The 11704-nt window shown below is 42.3% G+C and overlaps 2 protein-coding genes across 2 annotated transcripts; one reads left to right on the forward strand and one right to left on the reverse strand.

The window, feature by feature from the left end:
- The first annotated feature begins 3209 nt into the window (after positions 1-3209).
- Positions 3210-4610, forward strand: LOC143891288 (uncharacterized). Its single transcript, XM_077395900.1, has 2 exons — positions 3210-3560; positions 3714-4610. Exons 1-2 carry the CDS (start codon positions 3210-3212, stop codon positions 4608-4610), a joined length of 1248 nt encoding a protein of 415 aa, XP_077252015.1.
- A 3959-nt stretch (positions 4611-8569) lies between these two features.
- Positions 8570-9792, reverse strand: LOC143890171 (uncharacterized). The gene is made up of 4 exons (XM_077394747.1): positions 9328-9792; positions 9155-9242; positions 8975-9073; positions 8570-8892 (listed from the first exon to the last, which is right to left on the reverse strand). The coding sequence occupies exons 1-4, from the start codon at positions 9759-9761 to the stop codon at positions 8611-8613; spliced, it is 903 nt and encodes a 300-aa protein (XP_077250862.1). The 5' UTR covers positions 9762-9792; the 3' UTR covers positions 8570-8610.
- Between the last annotated feature and the right edge of the window lie 1912 nt (positions 9793-11704).

The raw sequence follows: 11704 nt of genomic DNA on the forward strand, positions 1-11704 counted from the left end.
ACTAATAACCCCTTTTTTGTAGCTGAAAACCCATGACTTTCAACTTCAGGACTTTCTTCTGGATTTGATGGACCCTCCAAGGGTACTTATTCTACCCCATTTGAGTGCCCATAATCCCTTCTCTAATACCATGCATAGCTCCCATCGGTTGCCCTTGAGAAGCCCCCCTTAGGTACTAGTAACCCCTTTTTTGTAGCTGAAAACCCATGACTTTGAACTTCAGGACCATCTTCTGGATTTGATAGACCCTCCAAGGGTACTTCTTCTACCCCATTTGAGGGCCCATAATCCCTTCTCTAATACCATCCATAGGTCCCCTCTGTTGCCCTTAAGAAGCCCCCCTTACGTACTAATAACCCCTTTTTTGTAGCTGAAAACACATGCTTTTGAACTTCAGGACCTTCTTCTGGATTTGATGGACCCTCCAAGGGTACTTCTCCTACCCCATTTGAGGGCCCATAATCCCTTCTCTAATACCATGCATAGCTCCCCTCTATTGCCCTTGAGAAGCCCCCCTTACGTACTAATAACCCCTTTTTTCTATCTGAAAACCCATGCCTTTGAACTTCAGGATCTTCTTCTGCATTTGATGGACCCTCCAAGGGTACTTCTCCTACCCCATTTGAGGGCCCATAATCCCTTTTCTAATACTATGCATAGCTCCCCTCTATTGCCCTTGAGAAGCCTCCCTTAGGTACTAATAACCCCTTGTTTGTAGCTGAAAACCCATGCCTTTGAACTTCAGGATCTTCTTCTGGATTTGATGGACCCTCCAAGGGTACTTCTCCTACCCCATTTGAGGGCCCATAATCCCTTCTCTAATACCATGCATAGCTCCCCTCTGTTGCCCTTGAGAAGCCTCCCTTAGGTACTAATAACCCCTTTTTGTAGCTGAAAACCCATGCCTTTGAACTTCAGGACCTTCTTCTGGATTTGATGGACCCTCCGAGGGTACTTCTTCTACCCCATTTGAGGGCCCATAATCCCTTCTCTAATACCATCCATAGCTCCCCTCTATTGCCCTTGAGAAGCCCCCCTTACGTACTAATAACCCCTTTTTTGTAGCTGAAAACCCATGCCTTTGAACTTGATGACCTTCTTCTGGATTTGATGGACCCTCCGAGGGTACTTCTTCTACCCCATTTGAGGGCCCATAATCCCTTCTGCTGTAATTTAATTAAGAAAATATTATATCCTTGCCAGATGTAACATGTTAAACTAATTTCTCGTAGATTTCGTCTTTAAACTAGATTTCTTACTGTGACCTGTATACTCGAAATGCAATGTTCACTTATGTTAAATTATTTCCATGCTTCAGTCTGGTATTAAATGTACTGAGAAAAAATATGTTATCATCTTCTTCTCATGTTTAAGTCTTAACCATATCATATACTCATTTTGCAGACAAGTTTTCAATTAAGAAGGTCATAATTTCTTCTTTCAAGGTGTGCCTCCGAAGGTTTTGCTTATGTCGGCCTCTACTTATTCGCCTTGAGAAGCCCCCTTTACGTACTGGTTCTTATCATATCTTGTCTGCCCTTTGCAAGTCTTCGTAAACTGGCACGCACAATGCTTTCTCTACTGTTACACTATGATGGCATACTGAAGGATGAAGTTAATTGGGAATATGTTGGTGGGAGTAAGAAATTGTTATTGGTAAGTCCCCGAATGAATCTTAAAGAATTGGAGGCTCTAATCTACAGTCGAATTGGGAGTATTGGAGGACGGGTGTCACTATCCATCAAATGTCGATATGTTGTTGATCCATATAGAAGCACTCTAATCGACGTCGATAGCGATAAAATCTTCCAATCGTTGGTTAAGGTGCTTGAGAAAGATAATTTCAACTCTGTGATGCTATACATAACAAAAATTAACAATGGCCTAAATTAATCTTATTCTTCAATTCTGCCCACAAACAATGTCATACCTTCTACTTCCTTTTCACCTCAAAATCCCTCTCATAACCTGCCCATACGTTTGACTTCTGTACCACCGATTCCCTCTCAAAATCCCTCTCATAATGCATGCATACCTCCTACTTTCGTTCCACCGATTCCACACCTAAGATATCCATCGGAACGAGTAACTGTCACTCCCGACTCTCGTTTTGAAGTAGACTTAGAAAGAGAATATGAAACAGAATTGGTTAATATAAGAAATAGGAGGTGACTCGGCACAATTTAGTTCAAGGTATGTCTTGTACAATTTTATTTATATTGAAGTACTCAATCTACTATCCTAATTTTATATTGTTGAAATGTGTAGGGTACGAGTTGACCTAAATGAAAACTTCTCGTACGATATGTATGAGAACCCTACCTCCGAAGATATCATTGTCCCCGGGAATGATGCAGATGTGCCGTTGGAGCATATTAACGTTTTGGAGGATGATTTTCATGTCTTCGGTTGTGATTTCGAAGAATTTAGAACTGAAGATGACAATGATGATGATCCTGCAGAGGATGATGACGAGGCTGAGGCTGAGGCTGAGGCTGAGGTTCAGGATGAGGAGGGTGATGAGGCCGCCCATGATCCTGAAAATTATAATGGAAGTGAAAATCAGAACGAAGATTCTGGTGAAAATCTTAGGCCAACAGAAGTGGCTCCCCCTACCGCCAATGGTTGGCCATTTCTACCTGCTGGCACAAGTCGGCCACTGGAAGTAGACGACATGTATGTTGGGGCTGATGAGGTAGATGCAGATAATCTTCAGTTCGATGAGTTAACTGTTGGGGCTATGTATCCAAATATGAAGCAGTTCAAGAAGGCCGTTAAGGAGTATGCAATTCGGCAACGATTCATGTTCAAGAAGTCACGGTCAACTCCCAAGAAGTATGCCATTGTATGCAAGGAACCAGGTTGCAAGTGGCGTATATCAGGCATTAGCCGTATGACTTATGTGTTAGTGAAGAAGTTGATGAGCGACCATACATGTACATCTCACTTAAAGGGCAATGATAATCATCTAGCTACATCCCCATGGGTTGCCGAGACATGCTTACCCCTATTTGACCGTCCAGAAGATGTGGGGACAAGGATCATAAGACAGTACATCAAGTCGCACTGGGGTATAACCATGACCTACCGTAGAGCACACCTTGCGATGAACATCATCCTTGAAATAAAAGTGTGGAAATGTGGAGGACTCGTACCGCTTGCTCCCTGCACTGATAGTTGAGATGATGAGAATAAACCCGGGCACCTACATGCGTGTTTTTCGAGCGAGAGATCTACGTCCAGGGGGAGATGATAAATTTGCTCGCTTATTCTGGGCATTTGGTCCCAGCATACGTTCTTTCCAACGAACACTCAGATCGATAGTTTTGGTCGATGGGACGCATCTACGTGGAAAGTATCTTGGAATCTTACTGATCGCAGTTGGGGTAGACGGGAACAACGGATTAGTTCTATTAGCTTTTGGTGTTGTCGAGACTGAGAACGAAGATAGCTGGTGCTGGTTCCTCTATTTGGTGAAGCGGCACGTATTGCCTGAGGGGATAGGCGCATTGACCCTGTTCTTCGAACGACAAAAGGGGTTGATGCAAGCAGTGCCTAAAGTAATGCCTATTGCAAACCATAGCTACTGCATGCGTCACCTCGCCGCCAATCTGTACACCGACTTCAAAGACCCTTTACTTAAGAAATTGTTCTGGAGAGCTGCTAGGGCTTTGAGAGAGAGTGTTTTCATAGACACAATGGAAAAAATTAAGGCGAGGAATGAAAATGCACACAACTGGATAGCCGCTATTCCGAAGGAAAACTGGGCTAGTTTCTACTTCAAGGGGGAAAGATATGATGTGTTGACCACCAATAGATCGGAGTGTTACAATGCAGTGCTAAAGGATGCCAGAAAATTGCCGATTGCAGCTGCGGTGGAGCTGACTCGTTTTAAGAGCTCCGAATACATACAGAAACGTCAAGCGATGGGGCTTCAATGGGAAACAAAGTGCACGCATTATGCAGAAAAACATTTGGGACTGGCCAGGGAACAGGGTCGCGGATATACTGCTTATCGAGTAGGTGTGCACGAATTTGAAGTAAGGTCCCGTGATCATCATGATGTCGTAAACTTGCTGCAACAAACCTGTACATGTCATGAGTTCCAAACGCTTGGGCTTCCGTGCGGACATGCCATGGCAGCCATTGCCATCACAGATTTTGATGAGTACGATTATTGCCATAAATGGTTTCGTATAGAGATGTATCGGGAAACGTACTGTGAGGTGCTTCACCCTACAGTAGATCGCACTCATTGGGAACTGCCTCCAGAACCTCTGCAGACTGTATTACCTCCAATAGCGAAAAGACCACCTGGACGGCCGCGAACGAGAAGATCTGACCGCGAATTGCAGAGTGGAGTGCATCGCAAATGTACGATATGTGGAAAACTAGGCCACAACAAAAGGACTTGCAGAGAACCTCCCATGGAGAGACAACTCCCTGATGAATCTGCCATTGGACCCTCTGCCCCCGTTTTCAATAGGTACATGATACGTAATATATTGAGGTCAATAAGTAGTATAGAACATCCCCGATTCCATACTTATTCGGTGTGGTGGTGGTGTTGTAGGTCGGGTGTACCTTGTGCAGCTCCTTTTTTCACGTAATTATTCCGCGGAGAATGCATTGGAGGCTCCAGTTGGATGAAGGAGGAGAAGTGGATTAATTGAAAGTGTGCACAGTAATTAGTTGCTGTATATAATAATTTTTTGAGGGAAACCCTTTTTTGGTATACTGTAATTAGTGGTGTGCATAGTTGAAGGCTGGCAAGTTTTCTGAGGAAAACCCAATTTTCTGAAGGTGGAATACTCTATTTTTTGTTATACTGTAATTAATGGTATACTGTAATTAGTGGTGTGCATAGTTGAAGGCTGCCCAGTTTTATGAGGGAAACCCAATTTTTTGAAGGTGGAATACTGTATTCTTTGTTATACTGTAATTAATGGTATACTGTAATTACTGGTATGCTGTAATTTTTTGAGGGAAACCCTGTTTTCTTAAGGTGGAATGGGTTGTCATAGTTGAAGACTGCCCAGTTTTCTGAAGCTCGAATGAGATCTACCTTGCAAGCATTGTTAAAATAAGCTTTTCCCTGCTGGTAAGAAAATTCAAGAACTGGAAAATTAAATTTGTTGTATATATATATATATATATGCATATTATTGACCTTTTTGTTCATTTTGCAAAAAGTTTGTCATTTTACAAAAAAGTTTGCAAAAAGCTTTTCCCTGCTAGTAAGAAAGGGCCAAAAAAAGTTTGTCATTTTGCAACCTATATTTATTGACCTTTTTGTTCGTTTGAAGGGCATTGATGTCCCAAAAAAATGGAGCATAGAGCTTTACTCCCCCTTAATATATGCATATTATTATGACTTGGGAGCTCAAATATTCTCCCCCTTTTGTCATCACCAAAAAAGGTGGAACAAAAGGAAAGAGAGTAGGTGTGAGCCAATGAAAGTGCATACAACCACTCAAAGGACATAGCATCCACGACACATCATAACAGTGACAGAATTATATAAAATGGAATACATCCCAAAAAGATCCAACTGACTATCCAAGCAACTACCTAAATATGATCCATACAACCAACTGATAATCCAAACACTATAGAAACATATAGATAACGCTAATATAAAAAGAAATCTGAACAAGACAGGATCCATCATCAGAGAACTAGAGCCATCTACTGCTCCGAAGGAGGCGATGGGTGATGAGAAGAACTGCCCGGCGCCTGGCCCCACTGACCACTGGAGATGTAGCGATAATAGGCGGCCCACTGGTCATCAAAGTGGGAAGTCATGGTGTGGAAGCGAGTCGAAATCGCAGACTCTAAGGGTTTTAGGGCTTCACGCATCCCACCACGAGGTATGAAGATGTGGTACATGAAGTTATGGAGCACGCACGCAACCGGAATGAGGTCGGCAGATTGTACGGGCATATTAGGGTGGTAGCGCCGTGTTATCCGACCATAGACAGTGTCATGATCAATATCATCAAGTTCATGCGTCCCATCGTCCGGCCAAAAATAGTGTAAGAGGCCCTCATGGCTAATCCCAAATACTGTGGCAAAAGTCTGATAGGTGAGTTTGATGACAGTTTTCTTGACCTTAGATTCGATTTTGAAGAAGGAAGAGGAAATGGTGAGATTGGCATAGAAGAGACGCACCAATCGAGGGTAAACAGGTTCGTTCATGTGAAGGATGGGTGTCCAATGAAGAGCATCAAATTTGGCCTTTAAATCAAAATTTTCAAGGACAGGGGGATCAATGTACCTACCGGTCAGGACGCGCCTAGTGCCGACGTCGTCCCAGAGTTTCTTGGCCTTATCCCCAGTGAAATAGGACTTGGGCACAACCTCGGCAGCCATAGCCTTCGCCTTCGCCTTCTTCCGTGAAGGCCCTTCTTCCATGGGAAGTACTTCAGGAACGTATTCGGGGTCTTGAACTTGGGAGGAGCCTCCGATGTTGAGATTTTTGGTCCTAGGAGACATGGTGAGGGAAAATGTGGGTGGAGAGAAAAGGAATATGTAAAATAAATGAGGAATACCCCAAAAATGGCGGAAAACAGGAGACTTAGAGAAGGAAAGAAAGAAAAAATGAAAAATGGGTGAAATGGTAGGGTTTTAGGAAGAAGAGAGGGATTTGGAAGGGAGATGAGGCTTTTGGAGGATGATGTAGGGAGAAAATGACAGAGAAAACGAAAAATGGAGTTAGGGTTTGAAGGGAAGTGGAAGGAAGAGGGAAAGAGGGAAAGAGGGAAAGAGGAGAAAATAGTTAAAAAAACGAACCTGGACGGTTATAACGTTGCTGGCCGGATCTCGGAGCTCCGACACATATTGTCGGAGTTCCGAGAATAGAGGAATTTCGTTCAATTCTACTGGACTCATTGTCGGAGTTCCGAGAAATGGGCTCGGAATTCCGACTTCCTGACGGTTCGAATCTCGGAGTTCCGGGATATTGATTCGGAGTTCCGAGAAGAGACGGAATACATTTATTCCTTCTGGACCGAATCTCGGAGTTCCGAGATTTTTTCTCGGAGCTCCGAGGTTAGCTGGGTGAAATCTCGGAGTTCCAAAAATTTGTCTCGGAACTCCGACAAATTTTCCAGGTTCCTTCTGCCAATATTCTCGGAGATCCGAGACATATTGTCGGAGTTCCGAGATGGGACGGATGGAAATTATTCCTACTGGACCGAATCTCGGAGATCCGAGATTTTTGGTCGGAGCTCCGAGGTTTGCTGGGTGAAATCTCGGAGTTCCGAAAATTTTGGTCGGAACTCCGGCAATATGTCCAGGTTCCATCTGCCAATATTCTCGGAGATCCGAGACAAATTGTTGGAGCTCCGAGAATGTCAAATTTTTTTTTTTTTCACAGGAGCACATAGGAAGTACAAAACATTATCTAAATGCATGAATTGTCTTTTGCCATAGAACCGATTTAAATTGTGGCCCATGAAATGGACGTTATGGATCTTCCTATGCTGTGGGGTGGACAATCCATTTGGAGAGAAGGGGGTGGCTGTTGTCATAAATGGTGTTAAATTTATGAAGAAGTTTGCGGAAGATTTATTTTCTTCCCAACAGTTAAACCAACCAAACAAAACCGGAAATATTTTTTCAAGAGGGATAACTTATTTTCCCACCAATCTCGCAGGGAGATTTTTCTTCCTCAAAAGTACGAACAACGTGCAATTTGGGGCTCTATCAGACAATGTCCTAACATTTTCACCTACAATAAAAATATAAATACCCGGAAAATCAGAAAAAATAGGGCTCCCACTGCCAACTATGACGATGAAAATAAATTAAAACTACAGAAAATAACCACAATTCAATACAAATAAATCATATTTCTATCCAATACAAATATAAATTCCCCCAAAACTTTATGAAGAAATATTTGATAAATTTCAAAGTCCTTTACCATATTTCGCAATGAACCCAATGCCACAACGACCATCAGTTGACAAAACTTGATTTTTAATTACAAATACATAGTTGTCAGTATGCTGAGATACAAACAAACCCTCCCTCTATGTCTCTACACCCTGCTTTCTGTCCTACACATATGCGCCCAACAATTACAAATAAATTTAGCCCATTTTACCCCATTTTGCTTACAAATAGACAGAAAACTTCACTGGAAAGACCATCAATGTCCACCATGTGTACAACATCCATCAGAACTTGAAGAGATGTTCTTCATTTTTCAGTCATATATCCCCCTTAAGGAAATCGCCACAGTCCCCAAACTCTCCGCGCAAGAATCTTTCGCACAGCTGCAGCCGATAAGCGGGAATGTCAGACTTGCTGAAAGTAAATGGATCATTTGCATACAGATGGTCAATCGCTTTAAGCACGAACAAACCACAGTCGAACCTGCATAACAACGCTTGTATTGAGCGAATCAAAATCATAGCCTAGAAAAATAAACATTTAAATATACTAATATACTGACCCATTGGCCTGTTGTGGGAAATTTTCCATCTGCGCATATTGAAAGTGGTCTATATCACAGCCCTTTCCTTTAAGTACTCCTTCAACAACGCAACCTGCAAGTGGTTAACATTGACAGGTTTAGGAAACATAAGTGTTATACGTATAGATTTATAAGTAGGAAAACATTAAAGATGCTAACCCACTTACGGTCAATCCTGCTCTTTCCTGGAACTCCATTCCTTTACAGGAATTGCATTCGTGGAAGATTTTGTTGACCATATCGACAATGAGGAGAACCCAATGGTTGTCTTCACATAATGGTAATAGTACCATTTTTACTGCTTCGAGGTGGTGGTTTATAAGTCTACTGTGCAGAGCGTCCTTCGCTGTCTTCCACTTTTCTACCCTCAGCTCCTCAGTGACTTCGGTCCCCACTGCAGTCAGAGTTCCCTATAAAAAAAGGAATTCAATGGGATACTACAGATAAAATCTTATATAAACCTCAATGTGGGATGATAGAAATTACACTTACATGTACCACCGATGGAACGAAGACAATTCCCCCCATTGTAGGATCTGCTAACCCATCGTTGTTGGAGGACTGCACGTGCTTCCCATATATATCGACAATCTTCAAGGAAGAGAAGTAAATGTCAGATGTACATTATTACCTACAGTAATGTAGAAATTAATGATAAAAAATGACACTTACAGTGCCAGTCAGGTATTGTCTGACATTCCAAAGCTGTTGTAGGTCTTCAGCTATTAGGTGTACATCATCCGTTTCCATGAGGATATCACTGCAAAATTGTATTAAATTGTTAGTTAATAATTTCAATTCTGATCAACTTAAATCATGGTATAATATAATTCACATCTACTTGCCTTTTTTCATGCTTTAGAAGTCTCTCTATCAGAGCTGTTCTCCTTCCCTTACGCATCTTCCCGTCATCCCCTTTCTTCTTGGGCGGTGGTTTAGGTATGTTGGGGTCCTCCCCCTGTTTCTTCCCTTCCTTCTGCCTCCTCTTTCGGGTCTTCCCTGAATAGTAGGGGCTTTTTCTGGCTCTCCCAGGTTTCCTACTCCTTCCATCCATCTTCACACCCCTCACAATGCTCCCTAATTCGGAATCCACCATCTCATCCCTTAGACCACTCACTTTCATATCAACTTCAGTAGATGGTGCCTCTTCCTTGGTCACCTCCATTTCGAACAATCGTTGTAAAGGGTTAAGGATCACCCCGTCTGTGGTGCCGAATATTTCTTCATGTGACTTGGGGTTCTGAGCCGATACATCTATTAGGGTGGCGGCTGCATCCATGTCACATCCAAGGTCAGCTAAATCCGTCCAATCCTCGCACAGCTGCGAAAATAATCGTGCACCTTGAGATGCATTTTCGCCCTTCCTCTCCTCCTCAACCCCCTCCACCTCAACCCCCTCCATTCTTCCCCTAGTCCCTTCATTTGTTCTCCGCATACGCTCCCATCCTTTTTTCAAATCCTCCTCTTTCTTTCTGACATCTTCCTCTCTTTTTCCAACATCTTCCTCTCTTTTTCTTATTTCTTCCCATGCTGCTCTAATCATCTGCCACTGTCTATCAACTACATCTCTCTCTCTCGCCAAAATTTTTATATGCTTCGACTCATCTTCACTACTTTCTTTCTCCATTTCACTTTCTACTCCCAAAACTATCCCCTCGGATTCCAACTGTTCCTTATCGGCTTCCATTGTCTCCTCAACATCCTAATGTTTAAACATGACAGTCAATGATCAAATTTAAAAAATCAAAAAGTAAAATAAAATAACGTAGGCAACATAGTCCTGCTCGACTGCATTACCTCATCCTGTAGGTACTGTGACTTCTCTAACAGAGATACTTTCAATGTCACCACCACCTGAATTTTTGGAAAACATAGTCAGTTATCAAGATACTAGTATTGATATATACGTTAACAAATTTTTCATATCTCACCTCCGATTTCTTTATCTGCTTCTGCTCTACTAATCGATATGTCTTTGATTCGTTTGCTTTCCAGTCCCATTTAAGGACACGTGGACGAGCAGTTGGATTGGTGGGAATCCAAAATGTGGTATGCTCGTATAACCATACCTGCATACATACGAAACACCATGTTAATCAAACTATAAACATCACGGTTAGAATATTAAATGTCATGAGTCCAAATTACCTGAATTACCAACGAGCAGCCACCAAGGTACCTGCCACACTTGCTGACTCTGTCTAGGTAATCTACGAGCCAGTCATACACTGCCATCGCCCAGTTATAGTTGCCAATGTTTCCTATGTCGTCGATGTAGGGCCAGAAGAGCTCGTCAGCTCAATGTGCGCTTTTTGTGAAAATGACAGAGGCAAAAAGATGCAGGAGAACATATTTCACTGTCTTCTCTATCGAAACTTTATTGCGTTCTCTAACTAATGCTGTAATTTCATTCTCAATAACCGATGCCTTGACGTTGGCCTCTGGAAATGGCCAGCCAGGCACTTTAGGTTGCGGGTTTGTCCTGTCGAATGACAGAACCCTCACCACGTTCATTCGCTCTCCACTAAGTGGCAGTCCTAATGCCAATGCCACATCTCTTGGAAGGAAGGGGACATTTATACTCCCTAACGTGAACGTGTTAGTGCCAGGAGTCCACTTATCGTGGATAGCTCTTATGAGAGGCTTGTGCATGATAATGTCCTCCATGCCAAACAGATGTCGGAAAGGAGTCTTTTCTATGGCATGAAAATGGACTGGCTTGAACTTTATCCTGTCCATTGCCGATTTGAAAGAAGCTGGAGAACATCGTGCTGGGACGTATGGAGCTTACAAAACAAATTACATCGCCAAAATATATGTGGTAAATGAATTAACTTACTATGATTGATACAATTAACAACATACACACTTACATCTGTTACTCTCTTCTTCACAGCTGCAGTTTTCGTCTCCTCCCCTTCTAAACTCCTTTCTGTCCTTGTTGGAGGCTTTGTTACTTTCACTCTATCACTTTTTCGCATCACCATCTTTCAAGGCTTTGAATGGCTCCTGACCGGATAAAAACTGTATAACAATGAACAACCAAATCAAAATCACCGAGATCAATTCATAACCCAAAAACTCAGTTATATTGACAATCATTAAAATTCTCGTCCTCATCATCTCTAAAATAAATTACCAAGAAAATCAATAAAATCCAACCCATAGCATAAACTCATATTCCCAATCAGTACTATTATGAAGAAAAGCTAGCAAGCAAAC

The sequence above is a fragment of the Tasmannia lanceolata genome, unplaced genomic scaffold, assembly GCF_043159265.1.
Source record: "Tasmannia lanceolata isolate RefF3 unplaced genomic scaffold, GAP_Taslan_0.1 ptg000013l, whole genome shotgun sequence".
Lineage (NCBI taxonomy): Eukaryota > Viridiplantae > Streptophyta > Magnoliopsida > Canellales > Winteraceae > Tasmannia > Tasmannia lanceolata.

Coding starts and splice junctions, on each gene's coding strand:
- LOC143890171 (XM_077394747.1), bottom strand. CDS start 9,761: ATGGATGCAGCCGCCACCCTAATAGATGTATCGGCTCAGAACCCCAAG. Junction 9,074..9,154: donor GACAATACCTGACTGGCACT/GTAAGTGTCATT, acceptor TCTTCCTTGAAG/ATTGTCGATATATATGGGAA. Junction 8,893..8,974: donor TCGTTCCATCGGTGGTACAT/GTAAGTGTAATT, acceptor CTTTTTTTATAG/GGAACTCTGACTGCAGTGGG.
- LOC143891288 (XM_077395900.1), top strand. CDS start 3,210: ATGCGTGTTTTTCGAGCGAGAGATCTACGTCCAGGGGGAGATGATAAA. Junction 3,561..3,713: donor TGATGCAAGCAGTGCCTAAA/GTAATGCCTATT, acceptor GAAAAAATTAAG/GCGAGGAATGAAAATGCACA.